This window comes from Salvelinus alpinus, chromosome 4 (assembly GCF_045679555.1).
Source record: "Salvelinus alpinus chromosome 4, SLU_Salpinus.1, whole genome shotgun sequence".
NCBI classification, from domain to species: Eukaryota; Metazoa; Chordata; class Actinopteri; order Salmoniformes; family Salmonidae; genus Salvelinus; species Salvelinus alpinus.
Window position 1 is genome coordinate 34,009,199 of NC_092089.1, and position 21,100 is coordinate 34,030,298.

General features: G+C 43.9%; 1 protein-coding gene and 1 long non-coding RNA gene across 10 annotated transcripts in view; one reads left to right on the top strand and one right to left on the bottom strand.

The window, feature by feature from the left end:
- pou2f2b (POU class 2 homeobox 2b) overlaps window positions 1-21,100 on the top strand; it is a 108,968-nt gene that overhangs the window by 21,782 nt on the left and 66,086 nt on the right. For 3 of the 9 annotated variants that reach the window (XM_071396732.1, XM_071396733.1, XM_071396740.1), the window contains exon 1: window positions 13,154-13,253. The exons of the other annotated variants lie outside the window; for them this stretch is intronic. In XM_071396732.1, the coding sequence (XP_071252833.1) occupies window positions 13,154-13,253 (100 nt within the window). Of the gene's footprint in view, window positions 1-13,153; window positions 13,254-21,100 lie in introns of those variants that run through there. 9 annotated transcript variants of the gene reach the window in all.
- LOC139573371 (uncharacterized) lies at window positions 7,408-12,836 on the bottom strand. The gene is made up of 2 exons (XR_011674581.1): window positions 12,722-12,836; window positions 7,408-8,501 (listed from the first exon to the last, which is right to left on the bottom strand). It is a non-coding gene; the product is annotated as an uncharacterized lncRNA (long non-coding RNA).

A 21,100-nucleotide genomic window follows, 5' to 3' on the forward strand; every position in this document is an offset into this window, starting at 1 on the left:
CAGAATCAGCTGCCTTCCTGGGATTTTTACACACTACAGTCTCTAGAGTTTACAGAGAATGGTGTGATAAACAAAACACATTCAGTGAGCGGCAGTTCTGTGGGCAAAACACCTTGTTAATGAGAGAGGTCAGAGGAGAATGTCCAGACTCATTCAAGCTAACAGAAAGGCCACAAATGCTCAAATAACAGCTGTTTAAAACAGTGGTGTGCAGAAGGGCATCTCTTAACGTACAACACCGTGAATAATTCAGGCTGTTGTGGAGACAAAAGGGGGTCCTACCCAGTACTAGATAGGTGTACCTAATAAAGTGGCCGGTGAGTGTACAGTAATGTCAAATCAGAAAACATGGTCTGGAAAAGTGGTACATGGGACCATAGAAACAGTGTCTGATAAAGAATGATGATGAAATATTACATCCATTGTACAATTGGTTCATGTTCCACGGTAATTTGGGTCAATGGATCTCGTTATCCTGAAACTTTCATGATCTAAACATGGAATATTGTTTGTCAGTTTCCATAAAACTATGCATTAAGAGTAATGCAACAGTTACTTATCATTTTGAGCAGTTGTATCAGTTGATAGTTAGATCATTGTAATGAAATGAATAGACAGTCATCTCAGATGTAATGTGTGAATTGCATTTTGAAATGGTATTACTTTGATGTTAAGTTGTGTCATTTTGAACAGGTGATTTTAGTTCAATGAACAAATGGTCTTCACTTTATGTGTATTGTATCCAAGCAATTGGAAAAAGTGTTAGAGTTTTGAAAAATGTGCATTTTGATCATTGGTTGTGAGTTTTGTGTCTAGAGTTTTGAAAAATGACATCAAGGTTCCGAAAACAGTGACAAAGTGATTGTAAAAAATTGTAATATACCTGTCTTTGCATATATGCACTTACATGCAGCACAATACGTTTTCAGTCTGTGTAATTAAGTAATAAGGCATCTCTGAGGTTTGTGGTATATGGTCAATATACCACGGCTAAGGGCTGTTCTTATGCAGGACGCAACGCGGAGTGCCTGGATACAGCCCTTAGCTGTGGTATGTTGGCCATATACCACAAACCCCTGAGGTGCCTTATTGCTATTATAAACTGGTTACAAATATATTTAGAACAGTAAAAATACATGTTTTGTCATTCCCGTGGTATACGGTCTCATAAACCACGTTTTTCAGCCAATCAGCATTCAGGGCTCAAACCAGCCAGTTTATAATTATGTGTATACAACTGCAAGACAAACAGTTATACATTTCCCAAGACAAATCTGTCGCCCTGAACTCTAGTGTCGCATTCTGATCATTTCCACAATTTCTCCTGCAACACCCCGGGGCAGATTTTTTATTTCGTTGCTTCCGATTGTTTCTATCCCTGTAAAACGCTGGTTGCTTTGCTGAAATACTGCAGTGTTTATTACGGCACCCCCTCTCTCCTCCTCTCTTCCCACTTCTCTCTCCCCCTCGTCTCTTACCCATTTTGTGTCCTCTCTTCCCCATCTCTCTCTTTTTTTCCCCTCTCTCCCATTCACGATTTTGTCCAACGACGCTGCACTCTCCTCTCCCATCTCCTCCTCCTCCCTCTCCCCCTTCTCTCTCCCATTCCCTGGTTCCCGTGTGGATAGGTTAGGTTAGGGGGGGCTGGCTGGAGCAGCAGTCTGGACCAATGACGTGGTGCGACATGTAACCGTGGCACTGGAGAGGAAATCAATAACTGAAACGATGAGGGGCGCTGGGCTGGGCTGGATTAACGTCAGGGGGCCAAGCAGGCCAGGGGGGTTTGGGGGGGTGCTTTGGGGGCCTTGGACTGGAGATTTGAGGTTGGGCGACCTAAGGTATGGGGAGGGGGAAGACAAATTGGGCAAGATGTACAGTCCTCAGCCTCAAGTCCTCAGACCAGGTCCCAGTGTACACCGTTCCTCTCTCTGTCTTTCCTTTAGTTGTTCAAATGTGTATCACTACCAGGACCAACTACACAGATGAACTGCTGGTCCCAAATAGGCCAATATAGAAGTGTTATAGAAAAATGCCACTGTATATGGTTAGGATAGAAACAGCTAGTGAACTACTAATATCTCCCTGCCTTCTCTGTCTAACTTTCCCCAGAGAGGAGAGAGTGTGTGGAGTCAGAGAGGAGAGTGTGTGTGGAGTCTGAGAGGAGAGAGTGTGTGGAGTCAGAGAGGAGAGTGTGTGTGTGGAGTCAGAGAGGAGAGTGTGTGTGTGGAGTCTGAGAGGAGAGTGTGTGTGGAGTCAGAGAGGAGAGTGTGTGTGGAGTCTGAGAGGAGAGTGTGTGTGGAGTCTGAGAGGAGAGTGTGTGTGTGGAGTCAGAGAGGAGAGTGTGTGTGGAGTCAGAGAGGAGAGTGTGTGTGGAGTCTGAGAGGAGAGTGTGTGTGTGGAGTCAGAGAGGAGAGTGTGTGTGGAGTCAGAGAGGAGAGTGTGTGTGGAGTCAGAGAGGAGAGTGTGTGTGGAGTCAGAGAGGAGAGTGTGTGTGGAGTCAGAGAGGAGAGTGTGTGTGGAGTCTGAGAGGAGAGTGTGTGTGGAGTCTGAGAGGAGAGTGTGTGTGGAGTCAGAGAGGAGAGTGTGTGTGGAGTCAGAGAGGAGAGTGTGTGTGGAGTCTGAGAGGAGAGTGTGTGTGGAGTCTGAGAGGAGAGTGTGTGTGGAGTCAGAGAAGAGAGTGTGTGTGGAGTCTGAGAGGAGAGTGTGTGTGGAGTCTGAGAGGAGAGTGTGTGTGGAGTCTGAGAGGAGAGTGTGTGTGGAGTCAAAGAGGAGAATGTGTGGAGTCAGAGGAGAGAGTGTGAGTATGTAAGTCAGCAGCAGGGTGTGGCCCTCAGTACTGCCAAGATCCAGATAATAAATATCCGTAATAAATATCATTATTATTGGGCCAATCTCCCCCAATAACGCAGCCTCAGTGAAAGATGACACTGGGGACTTGGCTGGATATTGGCAATATATCAGCATTGATTATTGAAAGTGCTGACAGAGAGAGGGAGGCAAAGTTAATAAAAACTAATAAAAAAAGACAAGAAATACAGGAAGAACAAGGTTTTAAGATGGACTGGCTGCTTATTCACTATAGAAGGAGGAGGGGAGACAGAGATAGGGATCAGGAGTGTGTGTGTGTGTGTGTGTGTGTGTGTGTGTGTGTGTGTGTGTGTGTGTGTGTGTGTGTGTGTGTGTCTACATGGAGTATGTAAGTCTGCTGTATGCTCACACATTATTTCTTTCCCAGTGTTTGCTTTGTGTCTTCAGTTCTACAAAGTACACTAACGCGAGATACTGTAGATCAACACATGGACCCCACCTACACACACACAATAATAACACCATCCATCATGTCCATATTATCTTGATAAATCTATACATCAGGTCAGCATATGGATTTGTGTGAATTTTGCATCTTCTCTCTGTTATTGTACCCCCCTCCTCTGTTATTATTATTAATAATAATATGCGAAACAATAACAACAATATTTTAGTTCTCAGTGTTTATTATGATTTTAGTGGGAAAGCAGAATAAAGATCTCAATATGAGGTAAACTCCCAGCAGCCCCCAAGTCTAATGGGTTTATCCTCTGTCGTGTTGATGTTAATGTGTTGATGTTCTCTGTATCCATAGACAGAATGATTTAGCAGTGCATGGGGATCGAACAGGTTTCCTGTTATATTCATCAGAGATGTAGGGAGGGTGAAGAAAAAATTGTCATTTTACAAATGATTAACAAAATATGCACACGACAGAATTCATACCTTGGTTTTTGTGGTGAATGTGAATGAAAAAAACAGTTTTGATAATGGTTTTCATACATATATCTTGTCCGTAATGTAGAGGCCTATGGGATATTCATTGAAGAGGTAAGGGAGGAGGATGGTACATGTGATCTGCATAACATACCAATACCAATTGACATACCGTTGTATAGCTCCTCGTCTGTATACCTGCAGACACAGACACACAAGTGAGCAGTTCAGTCATCTGTACCCAATACAGCTAGCCTTTAACATATTCTTATAGCCTACATATTCTCACCTCTTTGTTGATTGATATCCATTGAATTGTGTCTATTTTCTGTTTTAGAAATATTTGCACAAATATGAAAAGATAGATGGTATCATCATAAAACAATATACATTTAGATCATACAAGGGACAAACCTTACCTTACATTGAGGAGATGATTACATTTTTCAGTTAAGTGCCTGCACCTGCTGTCATTTCAAATTCAAATCCAAGTATTTCAGTTGGGCAGTCAGGTTTCTACAAGAACCCCAGCCAACTAAGGAGGTTCCTCGAAGAACCCCACCTCCTATGGGTTTCTTGGAAGATCCTTTTGGGGGCCATTTTCAGTATCAAGAACCCTAAGGTTCTTCAAAGAACTTTGAGGATCTTAGAAGAACCCAAATTATTTTGTGTGTATGTCCTACACAGTGTAGTGATAGAGGATGTGAGAGGTCTGGGTTGGTGCTAGGTGGTATTGGAGTGACAGTGTAGTGATAGAGGATGTGAGAGGTCTGGGTTGGTGCTAGGTGGTATTGGAGTGACACAGTGTAGTGATAGAGGATGTGAGGGGTCTGGGTTGGTGCTAAGTGGTATTGGAGTGACACAGTGTAGTGATAGAGGATGTGAGAGATCTGGGTTGGTGCTAGGTGGTATTGGAGTGACAGTGTAGTGATAGAGGATGTGAGAGGTCTGGGTTGGTGCTAGGTGGTATTGGAGTGACAGTGTAGTGATAGAGGTTGTGAGAGGTCTGGGTTGGTGCTAGGTGGTATTGGAGTGACAGTGTAGTGATAGAGGATGTGAGAGGTCTGGGTTGGTGCTAGGTGGTATTGGAGTGACAGTGTAGTGATAGAGGGTGTGAGAGGTCTGGGTTGGTGCTAGGTGGTATTGGAGTGACAGTGTAGTGATAGAGGTTGTGAGAGGTCTGGGTTGGTGCTAGGTGGTATTGGAGTGACACAGTGTAGTGATAGAGGATGTGAGAGGTCTGGGTTGGTGCTAGGTGGTATTGGAGTGACACAGTGTAGTGATAGAGGATGTGAGAGGTCTGGGTTGGTGCTAGGTGGTATTGGAGTGACAGTGTAGTGATATAGGATGTGAGAGGTCTGGGTTGGTGCTAGGTGGTATTGGAGTGACACAGTGTAGTGATAGAGGATGTGAGAGGTATGGGTTGGTGCTTGGTGGTAATGGAGTGACAGTGTAGTGATAGAGGATGTGAGAGGTCTGGGTTGGTGCTAGGTGGTATTGGAGTGACACAGTGTAGTGATAGAGGATGTGAGAGGTCTGGGTTGGTGCTAGGTGGTATTGGAGTGACAGTGTAGTGATATAGGATGTGAGAGGTATGGGTTGGTGCTAGATGGTATTGGAGTGACAGTGTAGTGATAGAGGATGTGAGAGGTCTGGGTTGGTGCTAGGTGGTATTGGAGTGACAGTGTAGTGATAGAGGATGTGAGAGGTATGGGTTGGTGCTAGGTGGTATTGGAGTGACAGTGTAGTGATAGAGGATGTGAGAGGTCTGGGTTGGTGCTAGGTGGTATTGGAGTGACAGTGTAGTGATAGAGGATGTGAGAGGTCTGGGTTGGTGCTAGGTGGTATTGGAGTGACAGTGTAGTGATAGAGGATGTGAGAGGTATGGGTTGGTGCTTGGTGGTAATGGAGTGACAGTGTAGTGATAGAGGGTGTGAGAGGTCTTGGTTGGTGCTAGGTGGTATTGGAGTGACAGTGTAGTGATAGAGGATGTGAGAGGTCTGGGTTGGTGCTAGGTGGCATTGGAGTGACAGTGTAGTGATAGAGGATGTGAGAGGTCTGGGTTGGTGCTAGGTGGTATTGGAGTGACCGTGTAGTGATAGAGGATGTGAGAGGTCTGGGTTGGTGCTAGGTGGTATTGGAGTGACAGTGTAGTGATAGAGGATGTGAGAGGTATGGGTTGGTGCTTGGTGGTAATGGAGTGACAGTGTAGTGATAGAGGGTGTGAGAGGTCTTGGTTGGTGCTAGGTGGTATTGGAGTGACAGTGTAGTGATAGAGGATGTGAGAGGTCTGGGTTGGTGCTAGGTGGCATTGGAGTGACAGTGTAGTGATAGAGGATGTGAGAGGTCTGGGTTGGTGCTTGGTGGTATTGGAGTGACACAGTGTAGTGATAGAGGATGTGAGAGGTCTGGGTTGGTGCTAGGTGGTATTGGAGTGACAGTGTAGTGATAGAGGATGTGAGAGGTCTGGGTTGGTGCTAGGTGGTATTGGAGTGACACAGTGTAGTAATAGAGGATGTGAGAAGTCTGGGTTGGTGCTAGGTGATATTGGAGTGACAGTGCAGTGATAAGGGATGTGAGTGGTCTGGGTTGGTGCTAGGTGGTATTGGAGTGACAGTGTAGTGATAGAGGGTGTGAGAGGTCTCGGTTTGTGCTAGATGGTAATGGAGTGACAGTGTAGTGATGGAGGGTGTGAGAGGTCTCGGTTTGTGCTAGATGGTAATGGAGTGACAGTGTAGTGATAGAGGGTGTGAGAGGTCTCGGTTTGTGCTAGATGGTATTGGAGTGACACAGTGTAGTGATAGAGGATGTGAGAGGTCTGGGTTGGTGCTAGGTGGTATTGGAGTGACAGTGTAGTGATAGAGGATGTGAGAGGTCTGGGTTGGTGCTAGGTGGTATTGGAGTGACAGTGCAGTGATAAGGGATGTGAGTGGTCTGGGTTGGTGCTAGGTGGTATTGGAGTGACAGTGCAGTGATAAGGGATGTGAGTGGTCTGGGTTGGTGCTAGGTGGTATTGGAGTGACAGTGTAGTGATAGAGGATGTGAGAGGTCTGGGTTGGTGCTAGGTGGTATTGGATTGAATCTAGGCAGTGTCACAGTGAGAGAGTATTGTTCATTGTAATGTGGTCTTGTTACCACTCTGACGGCGACAGTAACACAGCTGTTGCCTGATATTGATTTGGGGACATGGGTGTTATTGATGAGTGAGAATTGAATTCAACCAGCTCATTTGTCAGTGTGACATCACCATTTAACAATAACCATGACATGGCATGAACATGGACAGTAGACACAGACAAATACATAGTCAAACACACACATCATGCACACATGCAGTACACACTCACACACAGCTCGTACATAGTTACACACTTATTTTGGAAGGCTCATGGGTTCTAACCACCCAGCTTCCTGTTGGAATATTTCAAGAAGGATATACCATTTTGAAATTTTTAGGAACATTCTGCATTCTATGAATGTCATTGGTGAGTGACAGAATTTGTTGTCAATTTTGTTGGATGTTATTTGTTTTTCCTGAATGCATAGATGAAGCTTTGATTTATTGTTTAAAAATATCTCATTTATTTTTTGGAAATCAAAATCCAGATTATAAATAGCAATATATCGTTCTACAGAGAAAATGGCAGATGAACTAACCGTTAATCAGAACATGTTATCACACACAATAAAGTGTGCAACATTTATTAAAAAACAACAACCTTGTAATCAGCCTGGGCATTTTATTTCTATCCATTACTGCCTATTTAAATGGAGAGAAAATGTAAGATTTTTGCACAAATTAAGCAATCAAATCTATGTATTTGTAATAACATTGTCATACAATTGTAATGAAAAAAATAAATATCTGAGTTCCCATTTTTACCACAATGGGGCCAATAATCTGGTAATCCCCAATATTGAAATTGGCTTCAGATGGTGAAACGTGTAACAGGAATACGCTCAATAAATGTACAGACAGGTTTGGAATAACCATAAGGAAGTGTGCTAATACTATTGTTTTATATAGACTGTACAATCATCTAAAATGAACTATACCTCAAAATATGCAACATATCATGTTAGGAGAAAATATGCCAATTTGATGTAATTTTCTTCAGGCTATGAGTGTAATGCTTTCTTATTAATGATCAAACAAACGTAAATTAAAACATTTTTATTGATTATCAAGCATCCATATAGCCATTACCATACAGTACCATGCAATAACATAACAGTACAGAATAATAACAGTGACAATGACTCCATTCCATCTCTATCTCAGAGGTAGCCTGGTGGGTAGGAGCATTGGGCCTGTAACCGAAAGGTTGCTGGATTGAATCCCCGAGCTGACAAGGTAAACATCTGTTGTTATGCCGATGACGTGGATGACGATTAAGGCAGCCCCCTACACCTCTCTGATTCAGAGGGGTTGGGTTAAATGCGGAAGACACGTTTCAGTTGAATGCATTCAGTTGTACAACTAACTAGATGTCCCCCTTTCCTTCTTCATTAAAAAAGGGAATGAGAAGAGCCTCTCTATTTCCTCTGTTTGACGAAGTACCAGTCCCATCAGTGGAAAATCTGTCCCAGGCCGTCCGGGCCCCTGGTGAGAATGGTCCAGAGCAGCAGGGGTTATTGGATGGTGAGGCCCTCCAGGGGTGGTGAGGCCCCCCAGGGGGTTTCTCTCTGGGCTCCAGGGGTCCATGGAGGCCACTGGGGAGGGGAAGTCTGGAGCAGCCTCCCTTCAGGCTCCCTGCCTGGGCATTATCACATAGAGAGAGAGGGGAGGCACAAAGACTTTATATAGTATGGTTGGGTATAGCACGGGACCAGGTGTATAGTATGGTTGGGTATAGCCCTGGACCAGGTGTATAGTATGGTTGGGTATAGCCCTGGACCAGGTGTATAGTATGGTTGGGTATAGCCCTGGACCAGGTGTATAGTATGGTTGGGTATAGCCCTGGACCAGGTGTATAGTATGATTGGGTATAGCCCTGGACCAGGTGTATAGTATGGTTGGGTATAGCCCTGGACCAGGTGTATAGTATGATTGGGTATAGCCCTGGACCAGGTGTATAGTATGGTTGGGTATAGCCCTGGACCAGGTGTATAGTATGGTTGGGTATAGCCCTGGACCAGGTGTATAGTATGGTTGGGTATAGCCCTGGACCAGGTGTATAGTATGGTTGGGGATAGCCCTGGACCAGGTGTATAGTATGGTTGGGTATAGCCCTGGACCAGGTGTATAGTATGGTTGGGTATAGCCCTGGACCAGGTGTATAGTATGGTTGGGTATAGCCCTGGACCAGGTGTATAGTATGGTTGGGTATAGCCCTGAGGCTCGACTACTGTTTGCCATGGCAAGAACAATACACAGTATAGTTCTTAGATGATTTGCAAAGTAGGAAATTAGTGTCTGTCTGTCTTGCTAGCTGGCTGGCTACTTGCGTTTGTATAATTTGTCTTGCAAAAGTTTGTTTGCAGGTAATTACTGAAAAAGCAAGTGCCCAAATGTAATCCTATGTTTAAAAAATGAGATAAATGTTTTAGTAAGGTGCATATGGGAGTGGTATTTGGGGTACAGCTTTGGGTAGGACACAGAGTTTATTTGGTTGGCTGTCAGCTCCACATATGACAGATGACATCCGATGACATTTCCAGATAAAGGAAAGAGAAGAGTTGGACGGAGGAGTGCGAGGAGGAGGATGGGGGGATGCTGAAGGTGTTAGAGCCCCCCTCATCCTCCCATCCCCTCCAACACCATCTTATTTTCCCCTCCTTCAATCTCACACACCCTACCTCTATCCCCCTCTCCCACAAACGCGCACAACCACACTACATTCTACAAGAAATAATTGCTTTTGTCTGGAAGGAGTATGGGGAGGAGGAAGGATCGGGGCGCGCGCGGCTACCTCTGTTCGAAAAGGGGGTGCGTGAAGGACAACTAGTCGCTTCTCTCCCCTTCCCTCCATCCTCTCCTCAACCACATCCCTCCTTCCTCTCGTTGGACTTGCGGATGTCATCTGTCATACGTGGAGCGGAGGGAGAGGGACAATAAACCGTGTTGTATTGTGGTGTATTCAGAGATAGAGATGAAGGCTGGAAATAGGACACATTTCTCATAATTAGAAACTAGCACATATCCCTGGCCTGCAGGGAAACCAAAACAGCGAAGGAATAATAATGATAATAATCATCATCATAATAATACAAATAATAATTGTAGTAATATGAATAATAAATATATTGTATGACTATTTCGATAGGCCTATGTGTTTTTTTATTAATCAGTCATAACGTTTAACATTTCATATTTAACTGGTAGCAAGAGGCCTATAGACTGTGACGTGTGTGCGGGGCGGAGGTCTTACTCAATGCTATTGATTTGCCTGTATTGACTTAGATGTTTGTATAGATCTTTCTGTTTAAAAATCTATATCGACAACAATCTAGTGTATAGCGTGGTAATTGACAGCGTGTTATATATCGGTTTGGCACGAGGGAGATGAGGCGATGAAGTAGAGAAAGAGGGCGCGCGCTCCGTGCACGGCAATACTCCAAGATGTGGCCTGCAGCCAGCCTTACCGGAGTGGGATTTTGCTCATGGTCAAATACATGCCTTACCTGTAGCAGATGACGTTTCTCCACATAGAATAGTCGCATATTCTGAGTTACATGAAGGGTGTTGATTAAATTAGATCATGACACGTCAGTAATTTTGAAGTTGAATAAATTGTATTAGCCGAATGGAAGCATTTTAAGAAGGACCTGTGCGTAATGGTCATGGATGCAGGGAGGAATTTAAACAGACATGCTTTGTTATAAATGCTTATAGCTGGTCTCACAATGCCTTTGCCTGAACGTATAGACTAGATTAACATGGACTGTCATAATGATTATAGAAGATTGTATATGGGTGTCAGAAATCACCAAGAAAGCATTTAGAAAGCATTTATAGTGCGTTAGACAACGAAGGTGGTTCCTTACAAGTGTTCAACTGTCTGAATGTTTAAGGCTGAAAGATGACTTAATGCAAAGATTCCCTCACGCAATTTCATGATAGAGATAAAACATATTCAAACATCAATTGATTAAAATATAAATATTTATCATAGGTTTTATCTTTCTGAACAAAATGCATTTCAATAGTTAACAATTGCAGTGATGGGGAAAATTTGTAGGCTATCAACTTTTGTCGTATTATACACGAAACACAAATATAAACGCAACATGTAAAGTGTTTGTCCCATGTTCCATGAGCTGAAATAAAATATCCCACAGTGTTCCATATGCACAAAAAGCTTATTTCTCACAAATTCTGTACATACATTTGTTTACATCCCTGTAAGTGAGCATTTCTCCTTTGCCAAGATAATCCGTCTACCTGACAGGTGTGGCATATCAAGAAGCTGATTAAACAGCATGATCATTACACAGGTGCACCTTGTGCTGGGGACAATAAAAGCCCACTCTAAAATGCGCAGTTTTGTCACACAACACAATGCCACAGATGTCCCAAGTTTTGAGCGAGCGTGCAATTGGCATGCTGACTACAGAGACAATTGAATGTTCTACCGGTCTCACAATCGCAGACCATGTGTTTGGTGTCATGTGGGCAAGCGGTTTGCTGATGTCAACATTGTGAACAGAGTCCGCCAGGGTGGTGGTAGGGTTATGGTATGGGCAGGCATAAACTACTGACAACGAACACAATTATATTTTATCGATGGCAATTTGAATTCACAGAAATACCGTGAGGAGATCCTGAGGCCCATTTTTTTTTTAAAGATATCAGTCATGTGATATCCATAGATTAGGGCCGAATTAATTCATTTAAATGGACTGATTTCCTCATGTGAACTGCAACTCAGTAAAATCTTTGAAATTGTTGCATGTTGCGTTTATATTTTTGTTCAGTATAATAACATACTGTATGTGCCTATTGGTTGGCTTCTCCAGTTATCTGTGATCTCAGTCTCCCAGACAAGCAGTAATGTAATGATCACCATTCGCATCATTATAGCATGGTCTTATTAAGAGGAAAAAAGACAGGAATCAATACAGGATACCTTTAGCAGCGGTGGTGAAAACGAGGGAGAGGCGGTTGGGAGGAAGGATGGAGCGAGGGAGCAGAGAGAGAGCATGAGGGAGGAGGGGGTGGGGGGGGGGGTAAGGTGGTGGTAATGTGTGAGTAGCGGGTGCTCTCTCGCTTCAATGTTGCAGCCAGCGTAGTGGCAGCTCGCTAGAATACTGGAGGGAATCGGGTCGAGTGAGCTATTGGGGTTCCCAAATATCTGGGACAAACAGGCAGACAGAAAGACACACAGGCGGATGGACGGAAAGATAGGCAAGTGCTCCGAAAAGAACCAGAAACGTAACGGATATTCAGCTTTCTTTTTATGTTGTTTCCGTTCTTTATTTATTTGGCTTTATTTATTTCTTTATCGATTGATTGCGTTTTAATTACTGCCTTGTGACAGGGAGTGAGGGAGGAGGAGCGTAGGCCAAGCGGGCACGTTGTGTAGCCTTTCCAAATGTTTATTTATTTCAGTTGATTAGCTTAATGCGGCTATTTTACATGCATTTTAAACAGGATTCGCTGCTTTGTAGCCTGCTTATTGGTGAATTTGTGTGTATATAGTCTACATGTGAGGGACAGTGAGAGAGTGCGATCAGCTATTAACCAAATAAAGTAGATTAACCAAAAATAACAAATCCAAATATATCACAATAATTGTTGGCCTTTACGCACTTCAGCGTGACTCGGGTTTCGTCTGTTATTATTGTAATATTATCCATTTTATTTACCAGCGCAAACCAAAGCTAACCCCGGTGAGTGATGCTAAGAAACTAGCGACTGTTACGGTGTCTGTTCTCACGCCTGTCGATAGGAAAACAGTGGGCTAACATTGAGACTGTGCTAATATAAACGCATACATGAGAAATAGAACGATTAGACTATTGTATGGTTACTTACAGTTTGCCACGGCATACGAGAGAGACTGGAGCAAAAATCAGGCTTATAATAAAAGTATTATTACTATATTAGTCCTGATAGTTTTCTTCTGATATAGTAGTGGGAGTTCAGTTGTGGTTCTATCCGTCTGTGTGTTGGGTCTGGGCTGTTTCCATAGCCTGATTGCTGCACACTCAAGGGAGCACCATATGTTCGATACACATTTACACCCAAAATCCTGCCGAAGAGAAACAGACATCCAAAAACGTAAATAGAGCTATCCACCATAGCCTGCATGTGTACGCGCCATCAACTGGTAAGCTAAACAACGAATGTTCTACGTTTTCCATACCAAATATATTTCAAACGGACGAAGATACACAGAAGAGGAAACATCTTGTCACAATATTACTGAAAATTATATGAAACAAAACCAGAAGACGGAGGAAGATCATGTTTGTTCCCTTGCCGGTGCCGTTCATGTTTCAGAGAACTGCTCCTGACCTCAACGCCTGGCGTCTCAAGTCCCCGTTGGCTCTACGTTCCGACTCCGGTAAGACATTTTCCGTTATTCTTGCCATTTCGGTGAGGCTCAGTCATGCATACGCACCCCACCTTAACGACTCCCATGTAGCGCACTTTTCGGTGCCGATTATCCACTCGGAACTGGAATGTGCTCTGGGCACACACACACTTCTGTGTTGAAGGATGGAATAGACTCCTCTTCTCTCTTGTTTTAATTGTGTAAATAAACAGACACAAAGGTCCATAGTTAGACTGCAAATAATTGCGCGTAAACGTCCTTTTCTCCATTCCCTTGAAAGAGCACGTGCGCGTAATGCGCGACGGGTCCATCTTGTGTTTATTTACGTTCCTTTTCTCCTGGTGATGTATCCCTCTTCCCCGTGTGTTTTCTGTCCCTTCTCTCCATCCTTCCCCTCTCCTCCGCTCCGTACGCCTGTGCCTCAGCCTCCGTCTCTCCCGAACTACCCTCTCTGCAGGCAGGGAATATTCATGCCAACTTATCGATCCTGCGGAGATCGATTCCTGGGCCGGTGGAAGCAGGGAGAGGGGAGAAAGAGGCAAATATACAGTGAAAGGAGAAGGACGGTGAACGAGGAGACGGGAGCATACTGTCTTCATTTCGTTTTATTTCACTAATTTTCGACATTGTGTGTATATCTGTGTTGTGATTCAGACATTGGACTGGCATTCGTCGAATAGGCCTCTTCTGTCTCAATTCGAGACAATGGTTATGTGTTTGGATAACGCCTTTATTTCAGTAGCCTAAACATGACAGACATTGATTTCTCAGGACCACGTTTGTCTGTCCAGATGCTTGTCTGCGTGTGGTGGCAGTGTGGCTGGTCGCTAAACCCGGCAGGGGAAGGCGGGACCATTGAGGCTGGACTGGGGAGGGCGGCTGTGGCGCCGTCTGCGTTTCATCTGCGCTGAAGCGGAATAAAAGGACACACGGTGGGAGCAGCCAGCCCGGCTTCCGTGTGTCGCTGCCAGTGTGTCACTGTGGCGTCGTCTAGCTCTGGAATTAGGCAGCCGCCCCGACGTGAAACAGCAGCGGTTTCTTCATCCTCAGTAGGGAGTGGAAGTATGCGTAATGTCCCTGATTTCGGTGTGTATGTGTGTGTAGAGGCAGTAGGGTTGGGAGGGGGTTGGTGGAAAATACCATATGAATGCACTGAGCGTTTATCTTCCACCCTTATTAAAACCCTTCAGAATGCATGCACATAATACCTATCACGGTTTAACGGTGCATAAATACAGCTTGGTGTGCACCTTGGAGGTGTCTGCGTTCTTAAAGAGACAGGCACACATTTATCTGTGTAAGACTATATTTTTCTCTCTTTTTCCAATGTGTAATTTTCAGATCAGTTCAAGTTCATTTGATTTCAGAAAGGCGAGTTTCTCTCCACCTTCATTTACTATCTGTCACTAGAAGGGTGTTTATACACTATGATGTAAAGATGAGGGGATGTGAGAGAGAGAGGGCAGAGGGGAGCGTAGAGGGATGAGAGTGACCTGTTACCTAGGTGTATCTCTAGAGTTAGCACATAGAGGAGAGGGTGGAGAGGAAGGACAGAGAAGAGAGAGAGGGAGCGGGTACTGGGAGGAGGAGTTTTTGAGCTCCGCACGTTGAAAAATGGCGAATGTCAGAGTGAGATAAAAAAAAATGGAGAAAGAGGGAGAGAGAAGCCGGTGAAAGTAAAAGCAGATGACAGAGTGAAAAATGAGGCTGGAGAGGAAAACCCAGTTTGAGACAGAGAGGTGAGGGTAAACTGTGCCAAAGTCATTATGGCAGCAAAGGCAATTTGTTGGCCTAGGAGTCAATGTGACAATAGTGATGCTAATTCTCCAATCTCCCTCATATTTAGTTTATTCTCTATCATATACAATTCAACATAACCTATTGTAACACACGCACACACACTCTCTCCAGCCTGTACTTTTTATGTTGTTCCCACATTACATAGGCCTCATCTCAGAACCTCTTACCTCCCAACACAACAAGTCACCTAGCACACTAACCATCATGTAACATACTACACGTGTTGGACTGTTTTCCAGCTGGGCAGACATTAATTCCCAGTGACAGTGGTTTTGCTCTATATTTAATGGTATTGTGTCTAGGACAGGGGTGTATAGTGGGAAAGTTGTACAACTGACTGCATTCAACCGAAATGTGTCATTTAACTTTAATTGACATAATCTGCACCCAGGGGGCAGTTGTTGTTGGGGATTAACTGCCTTGGGGATTCGAACCGGTGACCTTTCGCTTACTGGGCCAACGCTCTTAACCACTAGGATACTTGCCACCCCTGTGTAGTGTAGTACAGAGTAAAGTGGTTTGTGACACCATCATCATTAACCGCTGCATGAAACTTTAATGTGGCCTGCACAAGGACTGGCAGGCTTCCTGTAGGAGGAACGGGCTTGATATGATGGAATAGGACTGAAACTGTAGCCTTACATTAGTTTCCTTTACACACACACACACACACACACACACACACACACACACACACACACACACACACACACACACACACACACACACACACACACACACACACACACACACACACACACACACACGCGCGAACACGCTGGAATTATAATGCACAGTAGTGAATGAGAGAAAACAGACGGGCCAGGAGCGACAACGCTGTCAATGTTGTCATGCGCCTCAAATTATAAAGCAGGTCAATTTTTTTCGCGTCTATGTGAAGCAATGCAGGTAAAGTGAGCAGATAAATTGCAAGAAAATAATTTGTGCATTGTTATGTCTGGAATTGTGACATGCATATTTAAAAAGTGTCGATTTAGTGTTGATAAGTTTAGCTGCCAGTGCCAATAATTCATATTTGAAAACAATAACTTTATGCCTACCTTTGTTGATTTAGATCCCAGGCATATAGCCTAGGCAGGCTACGGCTGGGAAACAAGAGGAACTCTGTTCAAGAGAGAATGTGGTTAAGTAGAAAGAACGAGACGAGCTAAATTCTTTATAAACTGCTAGGTTGTATTAGTTACAGCTCTTTTCATTTTCATGGTCACATACACATGATTAGCTGATGTTAATGCGAGTGTAACGAAATGCTTGTGCTTCTAGTTCCGACCGTGCAGTAATATCTAACAAGTAATCTAACAAATTCACAAGACTACCTTATACATACAAATGTAAATGGATGAATAAGAATATGTACATATAAATATATGGATGAGCGATGGCCGTGCGGCATACAGTATATACAGTTGAAGTCAGAAGTTTACATACACTTAGGTTGGAGTCATTAAAACTCGTTTTTCAACCACTCCACAAATTTCTTGTTAAATCAAATCAAATCAAATCAAATTTTATTAGTCACATACACATGGTTAGCAGATGTTAATGCGAGTGTAGCGAAATGCTTGTGCTTCTAGTTCCGACAATGCAGTAATAACCAACAAGTAATCTAACCTAACAATTCCACAACTACTACCTTACACACACACACAAGTGTAAAGGGATAAAGAATATGTACATAAAGATATATGAATGAGTGGTGGTACAGAACGGCATGGCAGATGCAGTAGATGGTATAGAGTACGGTATATACATATGAGATGAGTACTGTAGGGTATGTAAACATAAAGTGGCATAGTTTAAAGTGGCTAGTGGTACATGTATTACATAAAGATGGCAAGATGCAGTAGATGATATAGAGTACAGTATATACATATGAGATGGGTAATGTAGGGTATGTAAACATTATATTAAGTGGCATTGTTTAAAGTGGCTAGTGGTACATTTTTACATAATTTCCATTATTGTTAACAAACTATAGTTTTGGCAAGTCAGTTAGGACAATTTTTCCAACAATTGTTTACAGACAGATTATTTCACTTTTAATTCACTGTATCTCAATTCCAGTGGGTCAGAAGTTTACATACACTAAGTTGACTGTGCCTTTAAACAGCTTGGTAAATTCCAGAAAATAATGTTATGGCTTTAGATGCTTCTGATTGGCTAATTGACATAATTTGAGTCAATTGGAGGTGTACCTGTGGATGTTTTTCAAGGCCTACCTTCAAACTCAGTGCCTCTTTGCTTGACATCATGGGAAAATCAAAAGAAATCAGCCAAAATTGTAGACCTCCACAAATGTGTCTTTCAAATGGACAATGACCCCAAGCAAAATTCCAAAGTTGGGGCAAAATGGCTTAAGGACAACAAAGTCAAGGTATTGGAGTGGCCATCACAAAGCCCTGACCTCAATTCTGTAGAAAAGTTGTGGGCAGAACTGAAAAAGAGTGTGCGAGCAAGGAGGCCTTCAAACCTGACTCAGTTACACCAGCTCTGTCAGGAGGAATGGGCCAAAATTCACCCAACTTATTGTGGGAAGCTTGTGGAAGGCTACCCGAACCGTTTGACCCAAGTTAAGCAATTTAAAGGCAATGCTACCAAATACTAATTGAGTGTATGTAAACTTCTGACCCACTGGGAATATGATGAAAGAAATAAAAGCTGAAATAAATCATTCTCTGTAGTATTATTCTGACATTTCACATTCTTAAAATAAAGTGGTGATCCTATCTGACCTAAGACAGGGAATTTTTACTCTGATTAAATGTCAGGAATGTGAAAAACTGAGTTTATATGTATTTGGCTTAGGTGTATGTAAACTTCCGACTTCAACTGTACATATGAGATGAGTAATGTAGGATATGTAGACATTATTAAAGTGGCGTTATTAAAGTGACTAGTGATACCTTTATTACATCCATTTATTCAATGTATTAAAGTGGCTAGAGATTTGAGTCTGTATATTGGCAGCAGCCACTTTATGTTAGTAATGGCTATTTAACAGTATGATGGCCTTGAGATAGAAGCTGTTTTTCAGTCTCGGTCCCTGCTTTGATGCACCTGTACTGACCTCGCCTTCTGGATGATAGCGGGGTGAACAGGCTCGTGGTTGTGGTCCTTGATGATCTTTATGGCCTTCCTGTGACATCGGGTGCTGTAGGTGTCCTGGAGGGCAGGCAGTTTGCCCCCGTGATGCGTTGTGCAAACAACACCACCCTCTGGAGAGCCTTACGGTTGTGGGCGGAGCAATTGCCGTATCATGCAGCGATACAGCCGGACAGGATGCTCTCGATTGTGCATCTGTAAAGGTTTGTGAATGTTTTAGGTGACAAGCCAAATTTCTTCAGCCTCCTGAGGTTGAAGGGGCGCTGTTGCGCCTTCTTCACCACGCTCTCTGTGTGGGTGGACCATTTCAGTTTCTCCGTGATGTGTACGCTGAGGAACTTAACTTTCCACCTTCTCCACTACTGTCTCGTCGATGTAGATAGGGTGGTGCTCCCTCTGCTGTTCCCTGAAGTCCACGATCATCTCCTTTGTTTTGTTGACGTTGAGTGAGAGGTTATTTTCCTTAGACTACACTCCAGAAAATAACCTCTCACTCAACTTTAACAAAACAAAGGAGATGATCGTGGACTTCAGGAAACAGGATGCATTACGGTGGCTCTGTATACGGTGAGTCCAAAGGAACACACAGTCATTCAAAAGGGCTACATAGCGAACATAATAAATACAACTGTTTATTCTGGATCCTCATGACAGTTGAGTTGCATACGCTACGCAGTGTTTGTGAATTGACGCCGCTTTGATGCACATTTTGACGTGTGTGGTTTCGGTTTTACTTAGTCGCTTATACACACGACAAACCATTACACACGCTCACACACACCTTCTCGCACACTTAATCCCACTAATTTAGCTTCATACGCTTCGTGGCTGTAGAGCCACTAAGCCACAGGCACACAGATGCTGCTGTAGGCAATATCTACTGTCTATGCTATGCTGTGTATGCATTTCTGTTTCATATGATGTATGTTCATAAACAAGCTATAGTTTTACATTCATATTTGTGTCAAGATCCTGTATGGTTCTGTACAGTATAGGGACATGTTCGGTGCCGGTGCCTGTATGAGAAATGATTTGATTGTGCATGTAGGCCGATGCATATGCTTACATGTGTTTTTGTGTGTCTGTGTCCGAACCTGCATGTGTGTGTATAGATTGGAGCGTGGAGGGGAGTGTGTGAGTCCCAGTGTTAACATGATTGTGAATGACAAAATGTCAACCTGGGTTTGTTAGGAACGTAATGGGGAATCAATAGACACAAGAAAGATGTCAATACAACATGGTCTATAGCATTAAGGCTACTGCTCCCTCTCTGTCTCTGTCTGTCTGTCTGTCTGTCTGTCTGTCTGTCTGTCTGTCTGTCTGTCTGTCTGTCTGTCTGTCTGTCTGTCTGTCTGTCTGTCTGTCTGTCTGTCTCTCTCGCTCTCTCTCTCTCTCTCTCTCGCTGTCTCTCGCTGTCTCTCGCTGTCTCTCGCTGTCTCTGTCTCTGTCTCTGTCTCTGTCTCTCTCTCTCTCTCTCTCTCTCTCTCTCTGTCTCTGTCTCTGTCTCTCTCTCTCTCTCTCTCTCTGTCTGTCTGTCTGTCTGTCTGTCTGTCTGTCTGTCTGTCTGTCTGTCTGTCTGTCTGTCTGTCTGTCTGTCTCTCTGTCTCTCTGTCTCTCTCTCTCTATTCTCTTCTAATTTTCTCTCGTTCCATTCCTTCTTCCTATTCCACAGTACAGTGCATTTCTCTCCCTCTTTTCTTCCCTCTGTCCATCTCTTCCTCTGCCTGTGTGTGTGTTCCGTTATTAGATTACAGTATGATGCGCCCACAGTCAGTCGTCAGTAATGCAGTGCTCTAGTCTGGTCTGGTAGCAGAATGCTGCTAGTCATAATGGAAACAGACATGTGGATGTTACAGAGTTATATATTATGGCATCACACAGATGCTCTTGACATGGATAACCTCACTCACTGTCCCCAGTAGAGGATGTCCGAGTCAAGATCTCTGTTCACGGGAAGAACATTTACAGTACACCATACACAGGGAATGCAGCGTGTGTGTTGCAGTGTTTGTTGTGTTTGTGTGTGTGTTGAAGTGTGTGTGTGTGTGTTGAAGTGTGTGTGTGTGTTGCAGACTCAGACTAATGTAGTACCAATGCTGATGAAGTCCTCCCATTAACAGCAGTGAGTGGTATTGAGTTTCTCCCTGGGAGGAAAGGTCAAGCCACCAACTACACACTCACCCACATGCATATCCCCCCCCCCCACGCACATACACACCCACATGCATGCCCCCCCCCGCCCCCCCCCCCCCCGCCCCCCCCACACACACACAATAACCCACACACACAGCAAGGTATTCTATGTATGGTGGGTCAGTGTGTGTGTCCACTGAAATATATCCCAGCATTAGTTCTAATCAGAGACTGGGTGAGCAGGCCACTTCATCAGACCTATCCCTCTGGGACCAGGGGAGAGAGGGGTGAGTCAGGGGGGAGAGAGGGGGGAGACGGACGGGGTCCAGGCTCTTAATCAACACATCACCTGGAATACACTCATACATGCTGATTTTACACCCTCTCGCTCTCTCTCTGTCTCTCTGTCTCTCTCTCTCTCTCTCTCTCTCTCTCTCTCTCTCTCTCTCACTCTCAAGCATACTTGACCTCCACAAAGGGCACCAAGGCATCCCGCGGTGCCACAGATTGACAGATTGAGGGTTGAGTGTTTGTGTGCGTGTGTGCGTATGCGTTATGTTTGTGGTCGTGCGTCGTGTGTGTGTGTGTTGGTCAACCTCTGATAAGTGTGTGAGGTGAAGGAGAGGCATACGTCCAATCACACAAATCAGAGAAGGCCAGAAACTATTGGAAATCCATTTTCTGCGTGCTCACTGTTGATTGTGTGAGGAACACACAGATTTGTTGACTGTTGATTGTATGTGGAACACATATTGGTTGACTGTTGGTTGTATGTGGAACACAGATGGGTTGACTGTTGA